Below are 27,419 nucleotides of genomic sequence, written 5' to 3'. Positions count from 1 at the left end.
TCGTTGCAGCACGGAGGCGGCAGGAACTGGAGGTTGTTGCAGCGTGGAGGCGGCAGCGGCAGGAACTGGAGGTCGCTGCGGCTCGGAGATGGCGGCGGCTTGAACTGGAGGTTGCTGCTGCTGCAGGCTCCGCCTGAAACCACGACAACATAGAAAACGCTTTTCTTTACCATTGATGATGTTTTCTGTGTTCCCTGCAGGTGGAATCACGCTTTTAAGAACCAGATCACCACCCTGCAGAGCCAGGCCAAGAACCGGGCCAACCCCAACCGCAGCGAGGTCCAGGCCAACCTGTCGCTGTGGAAGCAGCGAGTGGTTTCTACACACAGGGAGGGTTCAGGACTCATTGGGGACCAGCAGACTGGGCAGGATCAGGTTCGACATGGGGGTTTAGGATCAGAATCAGCTACATTGGTCAAACTATTGGAAATAGTCTCCAAGAGCAGTTTCAGGGCATTTTTTCTCTCTCTCTGTGGTCTTGATTTTCTCTTCAAAATAAAAGTCCTGCTCCTCTATGGAAACAGAACCATGACCTCTCCTCCTCTTCCTCTTCCTCCTCCTCCTCCTCCCATCCGCCGGGCCCTGTCTGACCCACACAGAAACAAGATGGCGGCGGTAGGAGCGTTAGCTTCTGGACCCGTCGTTGTGTGATAGACCGGTGGATCCGGTAGGATGAACCTCATTGCTCAGTACCTCCGGTAAGACCCTCCGGTCCGGTGTCCTCTGCCGGTAACACACGCGGTGGTTTGCGGCTCATAAACGGACGTTATTCGTTCATCAGGTGGATTTGTTTTGTTTTCGGTGGCTAACGCTAAAGCTAGCTTAAAACGTTTTATCGCTAGCTAGCTACATATCAACAAACAGTCGATGCTAACGCACTCACGTTGTAAATTAAATATATTTAATATTTCACACAAGTTGGTGTCGTTTTATTCAGAAGTAACGCTTGTAGTCTGATTTAACGGCTTCATGTTACCGCCACACACGCACACACACACGCGCACACAGAGAGACGTGGTGGTGTGTTATTGCTAGTTAGCATTAGCTCGGCAGCGTCTTTTCTGCGGATGTCAGGTTAGCATTAGCTGCTGTCACATATTACCAGTCACATTGGTTCATTAGCACCACTTAAAGATTATTCAGCTGTGTGTGTTGTTGTTGTTTTTATTTAACTGGCCGGAGACACGTTGATAAGTAGCTAGCTAGCTAGCTGGGTGGGCTTGTTTTTGTGTTGTTTTGTATCGCGTTTTCGTCGCATGTTGGGAACCAGGGAGTAGTCTGAGCCCAAATATCAAAACTGTGTCACTGCTGTTCACATATTTATACGAGCCCGTTACATGTTATTAAGTGACAGCGTCAGCATCGCTGTCAGGTGTGTTAACTGTCAGCTCATCCACAAACAAGAAGGTGTGTGTGTGTGTGTGTGTGTGTGTGTTGGTTGTCTGTCTGTTTCTTTCTGATGAACTCGTCTCACCTTCTCTTCTCTTGTTTACATCGAGCAGACAGGCAGAGGCCCTGAAGGCGGACATGACAGGTAAGAGTTCTGCACCATCACCTCAAAACATCCTCTAACAACATCTTCACTAACAGATCTTCTTTAGTTCACTAGATCTTCTTTAGTTCACGAGATGTTATTTAGTTCACGAGATGTTATTTAGTTCACTAGATCTTCTTTAGTTCACGAGATCTTCTTTAGTTAACTAGATGTTCTTTACTTCACTAGATGTTCTTTAGTTCACTAGATGTTCTTTAGTTCACTAGATGTTCTTTAGTTCACTAGATGTTCTTTAGTTCACTAGATGTTCTTTAGTTCACTAGATGTTCTTTACTTCACTAGATGTTCTTTACTTCACTAGATGTTCTTTAGTTCACTAGATGTTCTTTAGTTCACTAGATGTTCTTTAGTTCACGAGATGTTATTTAGTTCACTAGATCTTCTTTAGTTCACTAGATGTTCTTTAGTTCACTAGATGTTCTTTAGTTCACTAGATGTTATTTAGTTCACGAGATGTTATTTAGTTCACTAGATGTTATTTAGTTCACTAGATGTTATTTAGTTCACGAGATGTTCTTTAGTTCACGAGATGTTCTTTAGTTCACGAGATGTTCTTTAGTTCACGAGATGTTCTTTAGTTCACGAGATGTTCTTTAGTTCACTAGATGTTCTTTAGTTCACTAGATGTTCTTTAGTTCACGAGATGTTATTTAGTTCACGAGATGTTATTTAGTTCACTAGATGTTATTTAGTTCACTAGATGTTATTTAGTTCACTAGATGTTATTTAGTTCACTAGATGTTCTTTAGTTCACGAGATGTTCTTTAGTTCACGAGATGTTCTTTAGTTCACGAGATGTTCTTTAGTTCACGAGATGTTCTTTAGTTCACGAGATGTTCTTTAGTTCACGAGATGTTCTTTAGTTCACGAGATGTTCTTTAGTTCACGAGATGTTCTTTAGTTCGCTAGATCTTCTTTAGTTCGCTAGATCTTCTTTAGTTCACGAGATGTTCTTTAGTTCACGAGATGTTCTTTAGTTCACGAGATGTTCTTTAGTTCACGAGATGTTCTTTAGTTCACGAGATGTTATTTAGTTCACGAGATGTTCTTTAGTTCACGAGATGTTCTTTAGTTCACGAGATGTTCTTTAGTTCACGAGATGTTCTTTAGTTCACGAGATGTTATTTAGTTCACGAGATGTTATTTAGTTCACGAGATGTTATTTAGTTCACGAGATGTTATTTAGTTCACGAGATGTTATTTAGTTCACGAGATGTTATTTAGTTCACGAGATGTTCTTTAGTTCACTAGATGTTATTTAGTTCTTTAGTTCACTCTTCTTTAGTTCACTAGATCTTCTTTAGTTCACGAGATGTTCTTTAGTTCACTAGATGTTATTTAGTTCACTAGATGTTATTTAGTTCACTAGATGTTATTTAGTTCACTAGATGTTATTTAGTTCACTAGATCTTCTTTAGTTTACATTGATGTATTCATGTTCACGTGTTTCTGCTCTCTGGGTGCGTTAGATTCGAAGCTCGGGGCGGCTGAGGTGTGGACGTCCCGGCAGGCTCTGCAGGATCTGTACCAGAAGATGCTGGTGACCGACCTGGAGTACGCTCTGGACAAGAAGGTGGAGCAAGACCTGTAAGCTGCTCCGCCTGAAACCACGACAACAAAGAAAACGCTTTTCTTTACCATTGATGGATGTTTTCTGTGTTCCCTGCAGGTGGAATCACGCTTTTAAGAACCAGATCACCACCCTGCAGAGCCAGGCCAAGAACCGGGCCAACCCCAACCGCAGCGAGGTCCAGGCCAACCTGTCGCTGTTCCTGGAGGCAGCGAGTGGTTTCTACACACAGGTAGGGTTCAGGACTCATTGGGGACCAGCAGACTAGGCAGGATCAGGTTCGACATGGGGGTTTAGGATCAGAATCAGCTACATTGGTCAAACTATTGGAAATAGTCTCCAAGAGCAGTTTCAGGGCATTTTTATCTCTCTCTGTGGTCTTGATTTTCTCTTCAAAATAAAAGTCCTGCTCCTCTATGGAAACAGAACCATGACCTCTCCTCTCTCCTCTCCTCCTCTCTCCTCTCCTCTCTAAACACTTTATTAGAGGAGAGATTTTAAATGAGAACATGAAGAGTAAAATGTTTCTGATGAAATATCGTGATGTTAAGCTTCGTTTTGGCTGATTTTACTGACGTAAGCGTTCGTCACACATGATGTGTTCAAGGACCGTTGGAAAGATGTCTACCTGACGATAATGACGTTTATTTACAGATTCTGTCTGTGATAAACGGAGTAGTTTTTGGTTATCTTAATGTATTTGTTTAAGTTTGATCTTTTCTGGTTCTGGTCTTTTGAAGTTCGTCCTTTTTTACATCCTGGTTATGATTCTTGGTCCAATGTGTGAAACACTCTGAACTCTCCTCAAGTTCCATGTTTTGTATTAACGTGACTCGTGTTGTCTCCAGTTACTACAGGAGTTGTGCACCGTGTTCAACGTGGACCTCCCGTGCCGCGTCAAGTCTTCTCAGCTCGGCATCATCAGCAATAAGCAGAACGTCGGCGGCGCCATCGTCACGCCGCAGCCCAGCTCATGTTCCTACATCTGCCAGCACTGCCTCGTCCACCTCGGAGACATCGGTGAGGAAACGTCCACGTCCACCGGAGTTCACTTCTTATGATCGTGTTGCATGTTTTAAAAACAGACTTGTTCTGTTTCAGCTCGTTATCGTAACCAGACCAGCCAGGCGGAGTCGTACTATCGACACGCAGCTCAGCTGGTCCCGTCCAACGGTGAGTCTGAAGCTACGAGGCTAGCAGTTTCCCCCTGCTTCCAGTGTTTGTGCTAAGCTAGCCAAGTAAACATTGCAAAATAATAATACATTTTATTTGTATAGCGCTTTCAAAAACACTTAACATGGTAAAAAGAGAAACGATAAATGATGCCCTCGGGTTAGAGCGGCCATGTTTGTAGTTCCTCCCTGTGTGTATGTGTTGCGTTGATGGCTTCATGTTTGTAGTCCCTCCCTGTGTGTATGTGTTGTGTTGATGGCTCCATGTTTGTAGTCCCTCCCTGTGTGTGTTGATGGCTCCATGTTTGTAGTTCCTCCCTGTGTGTATGTGTTGTGTTGATGGCTCCATGTTTGTAGTCCCTCCCTGTGTGTGTTGATGGCTCCATGTTTGTAGTTCCTCCCTGTGTGTATGTGTTGTGTTGATGGCTCCATGTTTGTAGTTCCTCCCTGTGTGTGTTGATGGCTCCATGTTTGTAGTCCCTCCCTGTGTGTATGTGTTGTGTTGATGGCTCCGTGTTTGTAGTCCCTCCCTGTGTGTATGTGATGTGTTGACGGCTCCATGTTTGTAGTTCCTCCCTGTGTGTATGTGTTGTGTTGATGGCTCCATGTTTGTAGTCCCTCCCTGTGTGTATGTGTTGTGTTGATGGCTCCATGTTTGTAGTCCCTCCCTGTGTGTACGTGTTGTGTTGATGGCTCCATGTTTGTAGTCCCTCCCTGTGTGTGTTGATGGCTCCATGTTTGTAGTCCCTCCCCGTGTGTATATGTGTTGCGTTGATGGCTCCATGTTTGTAGTTCCTCCCTGTGTGTGTTGATGGCTCCATGTTTGTAGTTCCTCCCTGTGTATATGTTGTGTTGATGGTTCCATGTGTGTAGTCCCTCCCTGTGTGTATGTGTTGTGTTGATGGTTCCATGTTTGTAGTCCCTCCCTGTGTGTATGTGTTGTGTTGACGGCTCCATGTTTGTAGTTCCTCCCCGTGTGTATGTGTTGTGTTGACGGCTCCATGTTTGTAGTTCCTCCCCGTGTGTATGTGTTGTGTTGACGGCTCCATGTTTGTAGTTCCTCCCCGTGTGTATGTGTTGTGTTGACGGCTCCATGTTTGTAGTTCTTCCCTGTGTGTATGTGTTGTGTTGATTGTTGCTCCTCTTTGTGCTCCTCCTGCAGGTCAGCCCTACAACCAGCTGGCCATCCTGGCCTCCTCTAAAGGAGACCACCTCACCACCATCTTCTACTACTGCCGCAGCATCGCGGTCAAGTTCCCTTTCCCAGCAGCCTCCACCAACCTGCAGAAGGCTCTGTCCAAGGCTCTGGAGAGGTAACGGAGGGTTTTATTCATAGGAAACAATAAGAAGGAAACAAGAAGAAATAGGAAACCAAAAATAGGGAACAAGAAGAAGGAAACAACAAATAGGAAAGAAGAAGAAGGAAACAAGAGAGACAGAGAGAGAGAGAGACAGACAGATACTCCAGAACTAAGAAAGTACCGATAGCAGAACCAGTAAATCTGGACCACATTCATACTAACTGGTTTTTACTCCTTTAGAACTGAGTCCCTAGTTCCCTCTGAGAGGAAATAAAGCCTTCTAGATGTTTTATCCCTGTGATGTTGTTCACTATCAAATCCTCCGTGTTTCTGCAGCCGCGATGAGGTGAAAGCCAAGTGGAGTGTGTCGGATTTCATCCGGGCCTTCATCAAGTTTCACGGTCACGTCTACCTGAGCAAGAGTCTGGACAAGCTGGACGTCCTGAGGGAGAAACTGGAGGAGCAGTTTCAGGTGAAACACTTTCCACACAGGTTTTATTCCTGCATGCAGTGAGATCTTTAAAATGAATTGTTTGATGACCCGGCTTGTGTGTGTGTGCAGAGGCTGATCCTGCAGAAGGCATTCAGTTCTCAGCAGCTGGTCCACATCACCGTCATCAACCTGTTTGAGCTCCACCACCTCAGAGACCTGACCGCCGACGGTGGAGAACAGAGCTACAGCAGCGAGCAGCAGGTCAGCTGGTTCCAGCTGCTCGGACTCTTCAGTAAGAACCAACAACACTCATCATACCACTGTAATATCAGCTGAAGTTCTGCAGGTCTGCTGAGATAAACCCGGACTACAAACCAACTGCTCTATTAGGGCTGGGCAGTATACCGGTTCAACCGGTATACCGGTTTTAATTTCCCGTACGATATGAATTTTTCATATACCGTCATACCGGTGCACAGCCGAAACAACTTCTGTCGCTCTTCAACAGGCAGCAACATATATTGTTCGCCGCTGAGAGCGCTACAGTTGGAGCTAGTTGTCTTAGCTGTATTGAGAGGGAACCCTAGTCATGGTCATAACTTTATAACAACAACTAACGCTCTTTAACAGGGCAAAACACCACGACACAACAGTTTGTGACAGATAAACAATTTGTAACACTAATAATTGTACATTTATAAAATGTCCCCGCCGAACTGCATGCTGGGTAAAGCTCGCTAACAACAGTCTGCTAACAGCTGGGAGAGGCTCTGTCGCTCCAGTAACGTTACATTAAAGAACAGAACAGAGCGATGCAGGATGAACAAAGACTGAACAACAAGAGATATTTAGGTCAGACACATATGCAACGCTGATTACCGTAATATGTGTGGTATTTGTTATAAATGTACGTTGGTACATAGAGGGTGATAAGAAGCTGTACATGGAGGGGCTTAGGACCCAGGGGAATGTAGGTGAAGGAAACAGGAAGAAACGGAAGACACGCCACACAAACAGCTGTTCACCAACCGGCTGGCAGGTTGGCCGGTTGTTCTTTTCGGCGTTAATTAATTAATGCTTTAACGCGGGGAAAAAAAATACCGTGATATACCGTGAAACCGCCAGAATCTTACAAAATACCGTGATATGCATTTTTGGTCATCCCGCCCAGCCAGGTAACATTGCTGCTAGTTTAGTTAATGGTTCATCACTGTTTACATCTGTGTGTGTGTGTGCTGTCAGCAGGACTCCAGATGTTTGATGTGTGTTTGGTTTGTATGAGGAGACAGATGTTCATGCTGTTTGACTTCCCCTCAGTGTCCTTCCTGGGTGTCATGTGCAGCCGTGCTCTGCTCAACAAGAACCGAGGAGAGGAGATCATGGGGGAGTGTCCTCTGCCGGCCATTAAAGTGTCTCTGGACTGGCTGAAGCTGAGACCCAGCGTCTTCCCCGAGGCCGCCGTGGACCAGAGGCAGCAGTAAGTCGACTGTCTCGTTGTCTAAATGTTGTTTTGATCGTTACTGGACAGGAAGTTTAACTCCTCATTCCCACTCTCTCAGTATCTGGCCCTGGCTGGTCTCCATCCTCAACAGTTTCCAGCCCAAAGAGGACCACGTGTCCTGTTCCTCAGGTAGGACGCCCTCTGGTATTGATTCTTTATCAGTGATCCATGTGAGCTCTGGTCTGAGTCCTCTTCAGGTTAATCAGGTTTTATGATAGTGGACAACAAGTCCAGGAACCAAAGCTTCTATGTTGGATTTAGTCTTTGTAGCCTGCCGTCTCTTCAGAATAGAAGCTGCTCTCCCTGTGATCGTCATCGCAGGAAGCTTCTCACATGTCTGCACACTGAATCAGTGATCACTGACCCTGAACAGGAAGCTTCTTAACCAAAGCTCCCTGGAGAAATGCACAAATATAGGAGGAAGAGCATTAATGGTCCAGTTGAAAAAGTTGAGAAAGACATTTATAAATGTGTCTTGCAGTGTTTTTGAGATGTGTCCACATTGTTATAGTCCTGTAATGTTTGGATGTCAGATCTTCAAGCTGTTTGAAGCTCAAGGTTTGTTTATTTTCTCCACAGCGACGCCCCTTCCAGAGGAGTTTGAGCTGCAGGGTTTCCTGGCGCTCCGACCTGCTCTGAGGTACTCCCTCCTTCAATTAAGTCCTGGGATGAGGGTCTGGCGGTGGGATGCGGGTTGAACGGTGGGATGCGGGTTGAACGGTGGGATGCGGGTTGAACGGTGGGATGCGGGTTGAACGGTGGGATGCGGGTTGAACGGTGGGATGCGGGTTGAACGGTGGGATGCGGGTTGAACGGTGGGATGCGGGTTGAACGGTGGGATGCGGGTTGAACGGTGGGATGCGGGTTGAATGGTGGGATGCGGGTTGAATGGTGGGATGCGGGTTGAATGGTGGGATGCGGGTTGAATGGTGGGATGCGGGTTGAATGGTGGGATGCGGGTTGAATGGTGGGATGCGGGTTGAATGGTGGGATGCGGGTTGAATGGTGGGATGCGGGTTGAATGGTGGGATGCGGGTTGAACGGTGGGATGCGGGTTGAACGGTGGGATGCGGGTTGAACGGTGGGATGCGGGTTGAACGGTGGGATGCGGGTTGAACGGTGGGATGCGGGTCGGTGAATCAGTCAGAATGTTTTCATGTTTTGATGACTGCTGGGGTTTCAGGTCCCTGGACTTCACTAAAGGTCATCAGGGCATCCTGGTGGACAGGGACGGCCTGCCGGTCCACACTCGACATCAGAGACTCATCAGTTTGGGCAAATGGGTGGCCGACAACCAGCCAGGGTGAGTGTCCATCTGCTCCGTAACAGTGAAAGACAAACTAACTCGGGGACCATGATGGACACAAGTCCTGTGACTTCTTTGTGTTGGATTCAGGAGACAAACCTCCGGTTTTTTAAAGTGAAGCCAAAGCGTCAAGTGTTAAAGCTGCATTCTCTCTAGTGTCCACCAGGGGGCGACTCCTCTGGTTGTATAGAAGTCTATGAGAAAATAACTCTACTTCTCTCTTGATTTATTACCTCAGTAAACATTGTAAACATGAGTTTATGGTCTCAATCTCTAGTTTCAAGTCTTCTTCAATACAGCATGATGTTGTCCGTCTCCTCTCTACAGGCTGATCCAGTGCAGGGTGAGCGAAGACGGTCTCCTAGTCTTCATCACCGACATTGCAGAGCAGGCGGTCGAGGAGCCCCAGGAGAAGGAGGCACCGGTGCTGCAGGAGTCGTCCAACGCCGAGCAGCTTCCCAACGACGGCGGGAACTCCGGCCTGAAGTCGATGCTGTCGGCGGGGAAGAGCTCGCAGAGCTCGTGGCCCGACGGTGGCGAGCGACCCGTCGTCACCTTCAAGGAGAACATCAAACCCCGAGAGCAGAGCCGAGAGCCGACGCGCAGCAATCACCTGAAGGACAGCGGCAAGGAGCGCCGGGACTTCGCCAAGGGCAACGGGGCTCCTGGGAAAGGAGAGCTGAAGAGGGATGGGAAGAGGAAGAGCGACCTGAAGAAGACCAGCCACGAGAAAAGTGCTGACGCTGGAAAACAGGTAGAGATGTGGGAACGGTTCACAGAAGGAGGAGCTCATTTAGACCTTGTGGTGATGGTGATGATGATGTCGGACTTGTTTTCTCTCTTTCAGGTGAAGGCGCAGACAGAGCTGAGGAAGACTCCGGTGTCTGAGGCCAAGAAGAGTCCCGTCACTCAAACTCAGACTACCTGCTCCTCCCAGTTCATCCCAATCCATCATCCTGGAGCCTTCCCACCACTGCCCAGCAGACCTGGTACACACACACACACACACACACACACTTTCACAGATTTGATGTCACATGACTGTTGGTCTCAGATGAATCAATCATGACTTCATCGTTTCACTGAGGAGCTCACACTTTAATGTTTTTACTAGTGCTGGCCAACGATTAACATGTTTAATCTCGATTAATCTCATTGTTATGGCAAAGTTCAATAATGAATTATAAAGTAGTGTATTGCTCTCTTTTATTTTAAAGTGCTGCTCTATGAACTAAAGGTGAGTAACATTGTGTGTAAACACTTTAAACACATCAGGTTGTTGTTAGCAGCAGTGTTCTCTTCACACAGCAGCAGCTACTACCAGCTCTACTCTTCATCACTATGATGCTGTAACTCAGAGGTGATGAAGGTGACCCAGCTCTACTCTTCATCACTATAATGCTGTAACTCAGAGGTGATGAAGGTGACCCAGCTCTACTCTTCATCACTATGATGCTGTAACTCAGAGGTGATGAAGGTGACCCAGCTCTACTCTTCATCACTATAATGCTGTAACTCAGAGGTGATGAAGGTGACCCAGCTCTACTCTTCATCACTATGATGCTGTAACTCAGAGGTGATGAAGGTGACCCAGTGATGTCCAGTAGTCTCCAGTGAGAGCAGCAGCTGCTGCACGTTGTAACGCCGTCGCTTTAGTCGTCCTCTCCTTTAACACAACTCGTGTGTTCTTCTGGTGACGGTGCGTCTTGAGGCTCATACGTGACGTCATTCGTTGAGATCCTAAAGCTGCGTTCACACCAAACGTGACGTGAGCGCACCTTGAGAACGTTCCTCAGACCGACATCTTCCACAACACTAACCTGCAGTTTGTCTCCACTTCTCTGTAGCATCTGTTAGCTTGTGTTGCTTTAGTTTATCTCTACTTCTCCCACACGCTGCATCAACGTAGTCTCAAGACTTCCTCCACTGTTTGTTTGGGTGATTTGCTGCATCAACGGTGTGTATTGCATTAAAAAAAAACTGCGTTAATGCGCGATAAAATAATTGTCAACGTTAATTAATTAATGCGTTAACGCGATAAGTTGCCCAGCACTAGTTTTTTTACACAATCTGGTTGAAGTAAACGCTTTATTTGTGGAGAGATTTTAAATGAGACATGAAGAATAAAATGTTCTTCATTAAATATCAACATTTTAATCTTCGTTTTGGCTTCTTTTTCTGACGTAGACGTTCGTCGCATATGATGTGTTCAAGGACTGTCGGAAAGATGAAAACCTGACGATAATGACAGTTTTTACACTTTCTTTAAAGGTCATTAGTGTCCCATCGGCAGGTTTTTGGGTGTTCAGAGGGTTAACCTATTAATAATCTGCAGCCATGTTTTGTTTTAGTCAAATATCTTAAAATGTTTCACGTTTTGAAATGTTCTGATCGATTAAGATCCATCTGTGGTTTAATGGATCCAAACCACTCAGCCGCTTAATGAACAGACTCCTTATTGTGAACTGAAATGGATCGTCAGTGATGTTTTACATCACAATACTCCACATTTGTCTGATGGCAGCTGATTTGGTTCCTGCAGGTTTCCCCCCCTCAGCCTACGTGATCCCTCCCCCGGTGGCGTTCCCGGGTCTCCAGGTGAACCCGGGCTTCACATTCTCCACCGGAGTGTCTGTCCCCGGTCCGTTCCTCCAGCCGGGCGTCCACGCCCAGGCCGGCGGCCAGGCCGGGAAGCAGTCCCACATTCCCTACAGTCAGCAGAGGCCCTCCGGTCCCGGTCCGGGGCCCGGGACCTCGGTTCCCATGAACCAGGGTCAGCAGAACCAGGCCATGCAGCAGTCGGTCCAGCTGCAGGTGCAGGCGATGAGCCAGCAGCAGCAGCAGTCTCCCACCAAACCGGTCCAGCAGGTTGGGATGGGGAAGAGTCCACCTCACCACCCGGGTCTGCAGCAGGTCAGTGTCAGTTAAACATGTGAGACAGACAGACAGTGAGGGAGGGAAGTTGACGGTGTGGTTGAGGTTGATGTTGAGGTTGACTTGAGGTTGACGGTGTGGTTGACGGAGTGGTTGACGTTGAGGGTGAGGTTGATGGTGTGGTTGACGGTGACGGTGAGGTTGACGGTGAGGTTGACATTTACTGTGTTTGTGTCTCTGGTCTGGGCAGTACATGCAGGTCCAGGATCAGCCGGCTCAGATGTGGAACCAGGGTCAGGCTGCTCTGCAGAAGATGCAGATGTCCATGAAGCAGCCTCAGCAGCAGCAGACCTTCTACATGGCGGCTCAGGATCCTCTCAAACTGTACGAGCACCAGCTGCAGCCGGCCAGCATGGAGAAGAAGATCAAGTACCCCAATGTCAAGATGCAGGACTTCTACTGGGAGCCCACCTACAGGATGGGGGACGGTCTGGCTGTGATGGCGGACCGCATGAAGAGGCCTCCGCCGGGCGGGATCTGCTCCGAGCAAGACGGCTCCGGTGGGCCCCGGGGCCCCCCCTTTGAGGTGAGCATCTCTGAGGGAGGAGGAGGATTGTTTTTATCACTTTATTTATTTGATCTGACAGTCAGTTGTTGACATGCAGACGTACAACTGTTGGCTGATTCAATATATATATGGAACTAAATCATAGAATTATTGTGATGTTCTGGACCTTTAATGAGGACATTCTCTCTCTAACTGGTGCAGCATGTCACCTGACCTGGTGTCACGAGGACGGACTATGAATCTGATAATATTGATGTTCAACATAAATACCTGCTGAATGATGCAGATCTCTGATATTTGTTTCATTCTTCCAGAGCTTTTGGCTTAACTTTCCTTCTTTTCCAGCTCAGTCTTACCGGCTTGCCTTATTTATTTTACCCCCCCCCTCTTCTTCTTCTTCTTCTTCTTCTTCTTCTTCTTCCTCCTCTTCCTCCTCTGGCTTCATCTCTCACCAGGACAACAAGCCTCTTCTACCTCCCGACCTGTTAAAAAGTCTAGCAGACTTTGAGGAGGAGGAGGAGCTCGTCTTTTCTAAGCCTCCTGATTTCTTCCAGGCCTTGGCCGGCCCTCTTAGCTCTGCTCCTGGACCAAACATATTTGTATGTAGCCCTGCTTTCTGCCTCCAACACCCCCGACCCCACCCAGACCTCTACAGCCAGAGTCTTGTGATATTATTATTATCTTGTGGCTCGGTTTGTTGTTTCACAGACACAATCAGATCATTTAATTTGCCCAAATAAAACTCTCAAACTCAGTTAAAATAGTCACAAAATATTTCACACCTCGATTCCTTTTCTAAAACGTGAGTCTGAAGGTCCAATAGGACCCCTCTCACAGTTTACCGTTAACAATCAGAGTGTAAATAAAGTTTGAACGTTAACCATCACAGTGTAAATAAAGTTTTACCGTTAACCATCACAGTGTAAATAAAGTTGTACTGACTCAGTAGAACATGTGTTTCTAGTCTCTGATCTCTGATCATGTTTCATTGTAAACAACCAATCGGTGTTTAAAGCAACAGGAGGAGAGCTAGTAACGTTAGCAGCACCGCTAACGGCTAACCAACAGGAGAGCTAGTAACGTTAGCAGCACCGCTAACGGCTAACCAACAGGAGAGCTAGTAACGTTAGCAGCACCGCTAACGGCTAACCAACAGGAGGAGAGCTAGTAACGTTAGCAGCACCGCTAACGGCTAACCAACAGGAGGAGAGCTAGTAACGTTAGCAGCACCGCTAACGGCTAACCAACAGAAGGAGAGCTAGTAACGTTAGCAGCACCGCTAACGGCTAACCAACAGAAGGAGAGCTAGTAACGTTAGCAGCACCGCTAACGGCTAACCAACAGGAGGAGAGCTAGTAACGTTAGCAGCACCGCTAACGGCTAACCAACAGGAGGAGAGCTAGTAACGTTAGCAGCACCGCTAACGGCTAACCAACAGGAGGAGAGCTAGTAACGTTAGCAGCACCGCTAACGGCTAACCAACAGGAGGAGAGCTAGTAACGTTAGCAGCACCGCTAACGGCTAACCAACAGAGGTTCACTTCAGTTACACTATGATGCCTTCAGGCTCTGCTCAGTGAACATGAGTACTGGCTGAAGGTACATTATAACGTTATCATGATGTGTTCACAAAAAGAAGAGTCCGACTGCTACAGAGGAGATCTCTGATAGTTAATCCAGAGTTTTCTAAAGTTTCTAAGATTCAAATATCCTGTTTGAGGTTCCTGTTGACGGTCAGACTACTGGGGCTTTAGATTTTAAAGAAATGAGTCTCAGGTCCTGGTTTAGTCATAACAGAGTTCTGTGTCCAACAAACCGAAGCAACAACATACAAATACAGAAATACATGAACTTCTGCTTCACAGTAGAAGTTCTCCTGCTTCTTAACTTCCTTTGGTCACATTCCCTTCAGCTGATAAATATAACATATGTAAATATATGTTATATTTATAACCAGTGTTTATACATTTGTCAGCCACTTGTTTCGTAGAAAAGATTAGACAGATGTCAGTAGAGTCAATAAATCCTGCAGCTCAGCTCTGCAGCATGTTGTGAGAAACATGGTGGACGGTGAAAGAGAATAAAATCATTGTTGAACATGTGTGAGATGTCTGCTGGTCTTCATCCCGTCTGTCCTTTGGTCTCTGCAGCTGCCGAACCAGACCAGGATGGAGAGCGGCCCCGAGATCGTCTCGTCTCTTCTGCCCATTTCTGGCTTCCCCATGCAGGTCAGACCCAACATCCAACGTTAGCTCAGCTTGTTCCTCTGATAACTTAAGATCCAGACGTCTGACGCTAACGTTAGCTCAACTTGTTCCTCTGTTAACTTAAGATCCAGACGTCTGACGCTAACGTTAGCTCAGCTTGTTCCTCTGATAACTTAAGATCCAGACGTCTGACGCTAACGTTAGCTCAGCTTGTTCCTCTGTTAACTTAAGATCCAGACGTCTGACGCTAACGTTAGCTCAGCTTGTTCCTCTGATAACTTAAGATCCAGACGTCTGACGCTAACGTTAGCTTAGCTTGTTCCTCTGATGACTTAAGATCCAGACGTCTGACGCTAACTCAGCTTGTTCCTCTGTTGACTTAAGATCCAGACGTCTGACGCTAACGTTAGCTTAGCTTGTTCCTCTGATGACTTAAGATCCAGACGTCTGACGCTGTCAGGAGACTTTTTTTAAACGATAGTGTATTGATACGTCAGCGACTATCGCTATATAAAAAAAGAAAATCCTGTTTTGAACAGATTTAAAATGTCCTTTGAATTGAATCCCTGTGTGTCAAACAACCTCCTCTTCTCCTGTAACGCTAGATGTCGCTGCCTATTTCCTTCTAAACTAAGACCAGTGACTTCCAAAATCACAATATGTGTTAACTGTAGATAGAGGAGCCCTGATGTGAGATGTTCGACGACTAGAACACCAAGTCGAATGTTACGATTGCATCACGAGAGTCGTACAGACTGTAACATGGAGGAGTTACTGAAAACTGAACCTAAAGGGAAGAACTCAGCCATAGACAGATAACTTTACTTGATGCACTTTATTTCATATGTCTACATGTAAGTTAAGAGTGGTCAGTGACACAGTAAGAGTACAGTATTTCATGTGCCTTTAACAGGAGACCAAATGAAACCGTTGAGTTCAGAGGTCATCTCGATTTTAGATGTTTTAATGCAGAAAAGTTGCATATTAATTATTTAAGAGACTGATTCAAGTCTCAAGAAATGTTTGTTGTGACGTTGTTCAACCACCAGATGTCAGAGTTGATCGTTATTCAACTACTCTGACACTCAGTAAACATGTTTTTATCTTTTACATACCAGAATCAGGTGCATGTTTATCTTTTAACTCTAATTCTTTTTAATAGGGTTTAAAAAAAACAGATTATAGAACAATAAGTTAAGTATGCGGCAGTAAAGGAGGTTCCAACTTCCAGGAAAATTAAATATAATAAAATACAGCATCAACTCACAAATATAATTTTATGTCACAATCTCACGATTGATTATGAAAAACAGTGTTTCTAGATCCAATAACCAGACATGGATCTCTGTTTGGGCGTCGCATTGATTGTATATACATGTAGAGTTCCTCACACCCCTCGTCTGACTTCATAGTGGTCTTTAATCTATGATGACCAATCAATACCTGGTGGATCAGAGCTGTGATGTATGAACCTGCTTGTGTGTCCAGGAGTACAACCAGAACAGCATCTTCAGTCAGGCGTACGGCAAGAACCTGCCGCCCAGCTCCAAGCCCGACGCTCCCATGATGCACCAGGAGCCGTCCCTCTACTCGCTGTTTGAAGGGACTCCCTGGTCCCCCTCCCTCCCAGCCAGCTCCGGTACTTCACAGCCGTTCACACGTAAACAAGATGTGTGTTTATATGTCGTGGTACAGTCTGTGAAACATGCTGTAATCTGATTGGCAGATCACTCCACCCCAGCCAGCCAATCCCCTCACTCCTCCAACCCCAGCAGCCTGCCGTCCTCCCCCCCCACACACAACCACGGAGCCATGCCCTTCTCCAACTTCGGGCCCATAGGCACTCCGGACAGCCGGGACCGCAGGATGGTGGACCGCTGGAAGGCTGACAAGACCGGTAAAGGAGGGACAGGGTTCACTGGGTCCAGAGGGATGGGGTCCAGAGGGATCAGGGGGTCAAGACGGTTCTGAGGGATCAGAGGGTCGGGGTTCAGAGAGATCAGGGGGTCCAGAGGGTTCAGAGGGTTCAGGAGGTCCAGAAGGATCAGGGGATTCAGAGGGATCAGGGGGTCCAAAAGGTTCTGAGGGTTCAGGTGGTCCAGAGGGATAGGGTTTAGAGAGACCAGGGGGTCCAGAGGGTTCTGAGGGTTCAGGAGGTCCAGAAGGATCAGGGGGTACAGAGGGATCAGGGGGTCCAGAGGGTCATGGGGATCCAGAGAGACGGGGTTCAGAGGGTTTAGTTAATGCTGAGCTTTGTTGCCAGATGTTGACATGTGGTGTGTTGTGGTCTAGGAGCAGTCAGCGGGTTCGGACTGGACTACCTGCCGGCTGCAGCGTCCTCCGCAGCTTCAGACAACAGCTGGCACCAGGCCGGGCCAACCAGCAGCTCCTGGACCAATCAGGAGTCTCCTATGGAGGAGTCGTCCTCCACCGTGCTGCTCGACAGCCTCAAGGTCCACTGACGTCCCCCCAGACCCCTTTTCTGTCTTTACAGGTTTTACCTGAGAATAACAGTTTAATTATATTTAAAGTATTCATTTCTATAACGATCCTTCTATTAAATGGTTTCAGTCAGAATCAACAGAAGAAGGTTCTGAGGGATCAGGAGGTCAAGAGGGTTCAGGGGGTCCAGAGGGACGGGGTTCAGAGGGATCAGGGGGTGAAGATGGTTCTGAGGGATCAGGGGCTCCAGATGGTTCTGAGGGATCAGGAGGTCAACAGGGTTCAGGGGGTCCAGAGGGACGGGGTTCAGAGGGATCAGGGGGTGAAGATGGTTCTGAGGGATCAGGGGGTCCAGATGGTTCTCTGGGTCCAGAGGGACGGGGTTCTGAGGGATCAGGGGATCAAGAAGGTTCTGAGGGATCAGGGGGTCCAGATGGTCCAGAGGGTTCTGTGGGTCCAGAGGGACGGGGTTCTAAGGGATCAGGAGGTCCAGATGTATTAATATGAATGGAGGTTAACCAGAAATACGAAGCTCTGCAGGATTAGCATCATTAGCATCGTGCTAACACTCTGCTTGTCCCCTCTTGCAGTCGATCTGGTCGAGCTCCATGATGCAGCCGGGCCCGTCGGCTCTGGAGCAGCTCCTCCTGCAGCAGAAGCAGAAGCAGCAGAGAGGTCACGGCGCCATGAACCCGCCTCACTGAACGGCCGGCCCACGAGGCGGCGCTTTTTGAGTCCGGACGTGTCGACGTTTAAAAACTAAAATAACCACCAGGAGAAGAAGAACGTGAGGGGGAGGAGGGGGAAAAAAGAAAGGTTTGACGAAGATGAACTCCAAACGGAAATGGAAAAATTAAAACCGGTCAAGAAAAAGGTGGAGGCTTTGGGGGGAGGAGGTGACGACACCCCCCCGATGACGAGGCTGAAACACCCCCCCACCCCACCTACCCCCCCTCGTCTGTTGAGGAGCGGTGACGCCCCTCCTGGACTGGAAGGTGCGCGGGGATCTCTTCAACCGCGGCGCTACGCCACCGCCGGGTTTCCTTCAACCCGCGGAAACCTGAACATTGAGGATCATAACCCCCCCCCACACACACACACACACACACACACACACCCCTTCACCACCACTACCCCGCCCCCCACCCACCCTCTTTGGACATCCTCTCTCACCTGGAAGAACTTCCTCTTTCTTTGGGATGAAATAAAAAAATAAACCCTCTCCTCCTGGATGTCTGCTCGGTCCGCCTGTTTTTAGCGTCTCCACAGACTGACGCTGGGGGGGTGAGAGAGAGAGAGAGAGAGAGAGTACGGTGTGGTGGTCGGGGTTCATGGGGGGAGGAGAACAGGTGAAGCACTGGGGGGGGGGGGGGGGGGTCAAAATATAGACTGGACTTTCTGATCTCTCCATTCATTTTCATTACTATGGAGGAGGAGGCGGCTCTGTAGCTCAGTGGTTGAATGAAGGAAAGGAGGACGGTTTGGCTTCCAGCTATATGAATATATGAATATATGAATCCGTATATATATTTCCCGTAGTTGGACTTTTAAAAAAGCGGGGCCGTTGTGAGGATCAGGACTGGACTCTTTGTGAAGCCAGGTGTGTTCAGGTAACGCCACCTGGACCGCTTTGATGTCCCGCCCTTTTCTTTTTTTTTTCTTTTTTTTTGAAGGACGAAGCCCCCCCGACGACGATGGGACGTCCCGGGAAAGGACAGAAGAAGAAGGGAAAAAAACAAACATCAGACTTAGGGATAGTGTCACCGTTAAAAGAAACGACTGTATTTTGTGATTTGTTCGTAGCAGTTTTAGCTTCTCGCCCCTCTGAGGCGAACACAGGTATGTCTATTAGCTTCCTGCTTGAATATTTTCGGGGCTTCTCTTCCTCTCCGGGCTTCTTTCTCTTCCTGTTATTTCTTTACTTAAAGAAAAGAAAAGATGTAACCCTGCTCGCTTACTTAACCTGCATTTACTGTTTCCTTTATGTTGCTGTTCTGCCTTTTTACTAGTTTTTAAGCAGCGCTGGTGTCTCTGCTCTCTGTAAAGGTTAGGCCACAGACAGACAGGTAGGTGTATACAGGTAGCTGGCTGAATGTTCCCACTATGTTTTTTCTTCAATAACCACTACTGCAGCTCGACCTGTACAGCAGATTGTTTCTGAGTCGTAGCGTCTGGAAGCCCCTGGAACCTCCGGAGAACCAAGAGAACCAAACCATCGATTAGTCTCACGTTAGTTTTTATTCTTTTTGTTGATGAATCCTGAGATGAGCTTTGTTCTGACTTGTTTTGTCGTATTTGTTTGTAAAAGTAACTCAAAGCTGATTAATCAGGTTTTTTTTTGGTCGATTGACTTTTGTCAAATGATTTTTAAATAATTTAAATGGCTCGTTTTGTTTGATCATCAATGAAACACTTCAGATAATGTATTTCACGCAGAAACCATCAAATGTTTTTCTTTGGAAATTATTTTCCTGGACCATCTTTTTTTTTTTTTTTTAAGTCCAGGAACTAAACGTGAAGGTTCTGAGTTCCCATTAAAATACAAAAGGTTCCTGAGAAGTTCCAGCAGTCTGAGAGAGTCGTGAGAGGGTTTTTATTTCTGTGGTTTCACCCTCGTAGAGTCCTGGTTGGTTTAGAGCCAATCGGAGAGCGGCAGAGCGACCGTTGACCAATCAGGACGTAGCAGGATGTGAGGTGGTTTAGACTGTAAGTAACTTCCCGTCCAGTTTAAACCAGCAGAAAGCTGTTTTCTAGCTTTAAACAACCGTTTAGTTCCAAGGGATTAAAACAATAAAAAGAGTAAAAGCCTGTTTTTATTTTTCCGTTCCAGGGTGTTTTATTAACGCAGACTTCAAAGAGACGTGTCTATTTTCCGTGTGATTGTGCTTTTCATGTTGCATTTACAAAATGTATTTGAACAATAATAAAGATAAAATATTAAATGAATGTGAGGACGAAAAGTTTGGCCAGAAAGCGTTCGAGGAGAGAGAGAGTTAGTTTCTCGATGTTTAGAAGCTCGCCGCGTGGATCTGAGCGGGTTCTGGGGTTGTGTGTGTTTTTGAGTAAGAACTAAATGGACATTCCACTCGGTCGGTGTTTGGAGGTTTCGGTCCTTACTGACAGGAAACGGCCTCAAGACCTGAACTCTGAGGCTTTTTTGTGTTTCTGGTGGAATCAGCCTTTAAATAAACGTAAACTATGTTCTCATCTTGACACCGTGTCTGTTTTTATTGATCTCTTTGTTTCAGAGCAGCCTGTCGGTGGAAGAAGAGTTCAGATCCTTCACTTCCCCAAAGGTAACACGGTACTTCTCAGCCAGTCTGTTGACAGCACTCTTCTAACCAGACCAGTGAAATACTCAGAGAAACAAAGTCAACAGGAACTACTTTCAGAAACTTACTGTGAAAATCCACAACACACTGGACTACTTCCTCTTCTGGAAAGAGTCCAAAGACACGTGTGTGTGTATATATATATATATATATATGTCTGTATATGTATACCTGTATATATGTGTGTATAAATATCTTTGTGTATAAATATACACATATATATGTATATATATATATATATAAACATACATGCGTATGTTTATAAACACACAGTATATGTGTATACAGTATATACACATATACTGTATATGTTTATATGTATGTATCACTCACACATTGAGGTCAATGTGTGAGTGAGATTCACCCCAGACAACAACATATATATTAATAACATTCGGGTTATTTAACTCTTGATGCTGTTACAATGTTAACTTCAGTAACGTCTGTAAACATGAGAACATCTGATTTATAACAATACATTTTATTTAGGCAGCACTTTAAAAACAACTTGACACTTAAAGGGGATCAAATATAGAGAGAAATATTTAAAAACATACTTCAAAGAAAAAGATGCAATTCTGACAAATAAGTAAAATGGTTTGAGGTTAAAAGCAGACTTTAAATCCTTATTATGGCCGTTTGAGAAACAAAGTTAACTAACTATATTAAATGTGAATTCAGCTGAAATGTGTTAAAAACTACAGATTTGTCCTCTAATGAATGAATGAACCTCTAGACTGTGTTTCTGCTTCACTCTGATCTTCAGGTCACATGACCCCGTTGAGTCCCATCAGATATATTCTTCAAAGAAACCACAGGGGCTGATGGGGAAAAAACCTCAAGCCACGTTCAGCTGCCGCCGAGTGTCTGCCATAGAGAAACCGTTCAACAGTTTTTGTACGACAGTTTCTCATCGTGTCTACGTACGTACCACAGTGAGTAAAGTCAGTCTGATGCTTCGACAAAAACCTCCAGGTGTAGAGAAGAGATGAGTGTTAGCTCACAGACAGGACGCCGAAACCCCAAGGGCTTTAAAATGAAGCTTCACAAATGTTCTAGTCTGAAGGATTTCATCAGTCCCTTTTCATTCAGACTAGAACCCAAAGAAAACATCCCAAATCACACAAATCTTCAGAGTCTGAACTTAAAAAAAGCCAGTTAGGAGCTAAAAGTAGAAAGTTTCTTTTTTTAATGATACGTTCGAAAATATCTCGTAAATTACACGAAAATATCTCGTTATTACATGAAAGGATCTCGTCATTGCGAGAAAGGATCTCGTCATTGCGAGAAAAGATCTCGTCATTGCGAGAAAGGATCTCGTCATTGCGAGAAAGGATCTCGTCATTGCGAGAAAGGATCTCGTCATTGCGAGAAAAGATCTCGTCATTGCGAGAAAGGATCTCGTCATTGCGAGAAAGGATCTCGTCATTGCGAGAAAGGATCTCGTCATTGCGAGAAAGGATCTCGTCATTGCGAGAAAGGATCTCGTCATTGCGAGAAAGGATCTCGTCATTGCGAGAAAGGATCCGGTAATTACGACCCTAACCCTAAGCCACATCTGTAGTATTTGTTGTCCAAATCCATTGTTCACCAACATGTTTACACCTCATACAACGCTGAATGTTCATTTTATTGAACATAATATTTAGATGAATGTGTAAGAATGAATACATACTGATAGATACTTAGTTATTGAGTGTTTATGATGTGAGGAGAAGAGTCCTTGTGGTGCAGTGACGCTCTGCTGCTTCCTCCTGCAGCTCAGAGGTTTTTGTTCGAGGTTTTCTCACCGTGTCTGGTTGGGTTCCCACAGTGACTGAACATCCACACAGAGCTGAACAAAAACCTCCAGTCGGCTCTAAAGCCGTCTGATGACAGTCAGGAAACCTTTAGAACCAACAGAGAAACAGAAACACTCAGGTGAGTCCTCAGCTGCTTCTTTTCTACCTGGAAACACTCACTTTACTTCACTTTACTTCACTTTCACTGGACGTCGTGTCTCTGCTGTGCTGCTGAAATATCCTCACGTTTACCTGATGAACACAAGAATATCCTCACGTTTACCTGATGAACAGGTAAGAGCTGCGTGTGTGTTGTTGTCGAGTGGATTTTGAACGTTTCTCTTGGTCTCTGAGGACGACTGAGCTCTGAGGTTTTTGTACGAGGCTGCATCACTGTGATGGTTTAAGGTTTGGGAAAGCCATCCGTCTCACCGTCACTCCTGAAGGTAAGAAACACTCTTTTTATTATGATCAGCATTAATTACATTTACAGCATCTGTGGAATTAAGTTTCTTTTTTAAAATGTTTTAAATCTTACATTTGATGGATCAGTTGAGTTGTGAAGCTGCTGTGAAACAAAGCTGCACACGTCCTGAAGACTGAACTATAAAATACAGATTCTATGAAACAGATGAATTCATATTTACACAGAGAAAACACTGGAAGAGTCTGAAGATATGTGAAATGATGTTTTCTGTGTATTGAAAGCCTAAAACTGCTTCCTACTGATAATGATCAATAATATGCAGATCAAATGACTTTAAAATAAAAAGCATTCAAGAGGAAACTGAAAACTGTTTTAAATCCAGAATCATTTATTCAGACAGGAGTCCTGAAATAATGTCTGTAAGCGCTTTGAAATACATAGTCAAATCGAATGTAATCTATCTAACAGGGTTGTGTTGCTGTTTGTTGTATTAATGAGAACTAATACAAATTTAGTAAATTTAATGTTCTTTATGAAAAAGGAAAAGTGAAACGATCACAGGTGGAGAGTTAGAAAGCGTTGAGATAATGAGATAACTTTAATTCAAGTTGTTTATTAAAGAAGGAGCTGAAATGTTTCCTCAATGGAAGAACTTAAGTATTGTAAAATCAAATATTTAAGTTCCGTTTGAAGTCTCACAAACGTCACGCTGTCATTGTTGCTGTTTTTATCTGGAAAAATAAAAAGTCAGACTGATGATTATGATGATAATGATGTATATTAATACTGAATACTGAGAACGTTGATTTGTAACACGAACAAGAAAAACAACTCAAAACGATGAAAGTTCTCCGAGTTAAAATGTCTAAAAATGATTTATTAATGTCAGAACGTGAACTAAATCTGTCCTGAAAAAGAATTAACATCTAATATTTGTTTTTACATTTACACATAACTTAAGTGATTTTAGTAAAAGATTTAAAATAATTCTTAGAAATCATGATATTTCTGCATCTAGTGAGAAATTATAATGCATATTAATAATAATAATAATGAGAATAATTTTAATAATAATATTAAAAAGAAACAAATTAAATGCAACACAAAGTACTTTATATGTAGAAGAACGAATATTAAAATAATTACAGGTGAAGAGTTAAAAGGCATTTAAGTGAAAACCTAAAACTAATATATATATATATGTATGTATGTATATATGTATGTATGTATGTATATATATGTATGTATGTATATATATATATATGTATGTATGTATATGTATATATATATATATATATGTGTGTATATGTATATATATATATATATATATATACACATATATATTCTCTTATTGTCTCCACCAGTAGTTCATTCAAGACTACATTAAGTCTTAAGTTCAGCTTTAAGTCATCGTTCTTTTTGTCTGCTGAGAAATGAATTCTAATAAATCTACTAATAATAGTGAAAATAAGGCTTTTTGTAATTGCATCTATTGGATAGTAAAGTACTTTAAATTAAAACTTCAGAAAACAATTTAAAACAGAAAGCTAAAGTGTTAAAGAACATTTTGTAAAGCAGATGAATGTCTTGGTTTATTTATTTGATTGTAATTGAATTTAAACTTCACAGTATCTTCCTGTAAGAACAGAAGCTGACATGTTTTAGAATGTTTAAAATGTTTAAAAAGTAATTTCTAGAGCGTAGATGAACGTAGGAGTCTTTATTAATGATTCACTCCTGAGAGCAGCTGTGTGGATCTGGTTCATCGTGGTCTTTGTGGATCTGGTTCATCATGGTCTTTGATTCCTGTTCAGATCCAGATCCTGTGAAGCCGACCCTGTTCGTGCTGAGTCCTCTGCTGCCTGAAGGTCGGGACAGGACGGGTCCGGAGGTCTGTCTGGCTACAGGTTTCCGTCCCAAGGGAAGCGACATGGTCCTGAATGTGGAGGGGGGGGGTCCCTCTCCACATGCCACCGGAGACGCCGTTCTGTCCCCGAAGGAGAAGACGTACTTCTACGCCAGATTCAGCGATCAGAAGATCCGATCCTGTGACCTGCTCGACTCCGTGTCCACCAACGACACCGGTGAGAAGAAATAATAAGCAACACAATCATAAATAAAGACTGAAATCAAACTCTGAGTTCAGCAAAAATATGAAAATAAACTGTAAATAAAAACAGACTTCCTGATGAGATTCATTACAGAAAGCACAAAGCTCGTCTTTCACTTGTGAAATATTACACTTCATTAGGAAAATGTTTTAAAAGCAGAGGTGGAAGAAGTACTCAGATCTTGTACTAATACTAATAATAGTACTACAAGTAAAAGTCCTGTTACTTGAGTATTAACATCAAAATATACTTAAACATACTCACGATGCAGAATAATATATATTATAATTATTGATACATTAATGTTGGAGCTCATTTTAATAACTTTACTGCTGGTAGTTTAATGTATAATAATACATCAATTATTAGTTACTGATACCAGATAAAGATGAATCAGAAAGTAGCTCCAACTGGAAATACTAAAGTAAAGTACAAGTATGTCAAAACTATACCTAAGTACAGTACTTGTGTGAATGTACTTTGTAACTTTCAACCAATGACGAAATATGAGTTCATCCAACGTGAGAAGTTGTTTTTACATGAAGTCTCTCTGAAAACCACGTGTATGAAATATAAAGTGTTTAGCTGTGACTGAATATATAAATGTTGAGTTATTAATGATTCTCAGTGTTTGTGTGGAAGTCGGACTGATTTATTTGTGTTTTCTGTTCAGGTGACTTGTGTACCAACATTCAGCCGACTGAGTCACCAAACACACATGAACCCGGGTCCCAGGCTGAACCCGGGTCCCAGGCTGAACCCGGGTCCCAGGCTGAACCCGGGTCCCAGGCTGAACCCGGGTCCCAGGCTGAACCCGGGTCCCAGGCCGAGCTGAACTTCTACCTGCTGGTGATGAACGCAGTGAGAGTGATTTTCACCAAAACTCTGGCCTTCAACACGCTGCTCACCATCAGAGCCGTGCTCGTCTGACGCTGACGTCTGAGTGAAGATTGATTGTTGTGTTCCCGTCTTTTTTTGTTCATCCAACAGAGATTTTGATGGAATTGTTATTTTGTATTATAATAATAATACTATTAATAATAATTCTAGATATAATTATCATAGAATCATTATTTTTGATAGAATTGAAAACAGAAACCTATGGTGGCCTCTAAGGACAAAACAGACATGAGAGGAAAACAAAAACTTTGCAAATATTCAAAAGAATAAATAAAGTATTTGGTTTTGTTCTGGTATTGATTGATATCTTGATGCAGAGTTCACTTCTCGTTTTATCTCGTTGTTTGTTTTCATCTCTAGCACATCACTGTTGGTGGTAGTTTCTTCACTGTGGTTTGTGTTTGGTCCTCAGGAGCCTCCGTACAAACCTGTAAATACAACTTAGATAAAAGGTGTTTCATTAAAATACACTCCATGGGTTTTGTTTTTCCGTTTGTTCTTTTTATCTTATTCAGCTTTTTAAAACAAAATACATCAAATATATATTCTGTGAGTTGGGTAATGTCATTCTGTTGATGAGCTGCATGAACATCATAGAAAGAACAAGAACAATCTGAGCTGTTTAACTTGGTCACTCTTCATATGTGGTCTGATTCTTCTGAACACTCGTAGTGGATTACTATCAGTCTAGATCCACTTTCAGGACCAGGACCCGTTCACACTGGAGTCTGTGATGTTGGTTCACATTTAGAAAAATAATCAGATCTGAGCAGTAAATCACAATACTGAGTTTGTTTCTAAGCCTTTGAACATTTGCATGAAGGCCGAGTTAACATTTGGTGAATATTCTCCTCCCATTGACTTCCATTCTACGGGAGCAAAGAGGCAGAAAGACTAAGATCTGTTTGAGCTGAACTTTAAGTCGAAGCCTCAACAAAAGCACAAAGATGTGAGTCCGTTTTTATCCATTCTCCTGGTTTCCTCTCTGCAGTATTTCCTGTCTATAATAAACATTGAGATTCTTTAATTCACTGTTTTTCATACTTGTTTCTGTTTGTGAGCAGGAAAACAAAGCAGCCGAGTCTCTGGCTGTAGATCTGTTTCTCCGTTGTTTCCTGTTAGTTTGTTGCTGAACGAGTGAGTGATCTGAAGACGTTTCACACATCAGACGACGGCGTCCTCGTAAACTCTCAGAACCGTTGTTTGTTTGTCTGTTTATTTGTTGTCTCCTCTTGAGCCGCGGTAACATCCGGAGTCCCTCAGGGATCACTGCTGGGACCGTTTCTTTTCTTTACAGAACCGTCTCTCTGTGTCAATCACTTTATTTTGAAGTCTGACTGTATGTTCTAGTCCATTCAGCTCTTCTTCTCTGTGACTGTTTCTTTGTGTCTGTTGCTTTTCATCAGTTTGAAACCACATTTCAACATTCAAAGCTGAACCTGCAGATAAACATCAGACAGGAAGTAAAGCAGAAGCTCAGTTTCACATCAGCATACTTCAGTTTGTTCACGACTCATCCAGTCATGTGTTATTATATAATAACATTGTTGTTATTAGACATTAAATAGGATTAAAGAATTTATTTTGTAAAACTGATTAAATCACAAACTTCACAAGTTGTTTCGTGCACGTGAGCGTGACGATATGACGATTACATGATTTAAAACTTAGACCAATCATTACACAACAGAACTACAATGAAACATCAATATTTATGTTAAGATATGTTTCTGAAATCTATGATTTCACATGTAAAATGTCTAAAATGCAAAATGATATCTTTGTAAAATGTATCATATTATTTACGTCGCACCAAATGTGTTTGTAGAGATGATGTGGAAATTTAAGTTCAGTTTATTTTCATAAAGTACATTAATGTAAAGTGACAAAACACAACATTTATATCATGAGGCAAGAACAATAAATAAAAACAGTTCATA

The 27,419-nt window shown here is 44.0% G+C and overlaps 2 protein-coding genes across 3 annotated transcripts; both read left to right on the top strand.

Annotated features, from left to right (window-relative positions):
* Positions 1–571: 571 nt before the first annotated feature.
* On the top strand, positions 572–20,141 carry LOC142956903 (nonsense-mediated mRNA decay factor SMG7-like). Of its 2 annotated transcripts, XM_076098681.1 has the most exons (23): positions 572–698; positions 1,503–1,534; positions 3,025–3,142; positions 3,225–3,357; positions 3,974–4,145; positions 4,227–4,298; positions 5,460–5,610; positions 5,935–6,070; positions 6,161–6,323; positions 7,349–7,508; positions 7,591–7,661; positions 8,112–8,172; positions 8,716–8,835; positions 9,166–9,592; positions 9,686–9,827; positions 11,381–11,751; positions 11,963–12,298; positions 12,736–12,879; positions 14,430–14,507; positions 15,975–16,125; positions 16,213–16,383; positions 16,779–16,939; positions 17,519–20,141. In XM_076098681.1, exons 1-23 carry the CDS (start codon positions 673–675, stop codon positions 17,630–17,632), a joined length of 3,510 nt encoding a protein of 1,169 aa, XP_075954796.1. In that variant the 5' UTR covers positions 572–672; the 3' UTR covers positions 17,633–20,141. The 2 variants fall into 2 exon arrangements, with proteins under 2 accessions (XP_075954796.1, XP_075954797.1); XM_076098682.1 differs by lacking the exon at positions 12,736–12,879.
* A 926-nt stretch (positions 20,142–21,067) lies between these two features.
* On the top strand, positions 21,068–25,959 carry trdc (T-cell receptor delta constant). The gene is made up of 3 exons (XM_076098683.1): positions 21,068–21,195; positions 24,283–24,552; positions 25,253–25,959. Exons 2-3 carry the CDS (start codon positions 24,399–24,401, stop codon positions 25,507–25,509), a joined length of 411 nt encoding a protein of 136 aa, XP_075954798.1. The 5' UTR covers positions 21,068–21,195; positions 24,283–24,398; the 3' UTR covers positions 25,510–25,959.
* Positions 25,960–27,419: the final 1,460 nt, after the last annotated feature.

The sequence above is a fragment of the Anarhichas minor genome, unplaced genomic scaffold, assembly GCF_050575085.1.
Source record: "Anarhichas minor isolate MPS153535 unplaced genomic scaffold, ASM5057508v1 ptg000024l, whole genome shotgun sequence".
Taxonomy (NCBI): Eukaryota; Metazoa; Chordata; class Actinopteri; order Perciformes; family Anarhichadidae; genus Anarhichas; species Anarhichas minor.
This window is presented reverse-complemented; position numbering and strand designations above follow the sequence as displayed.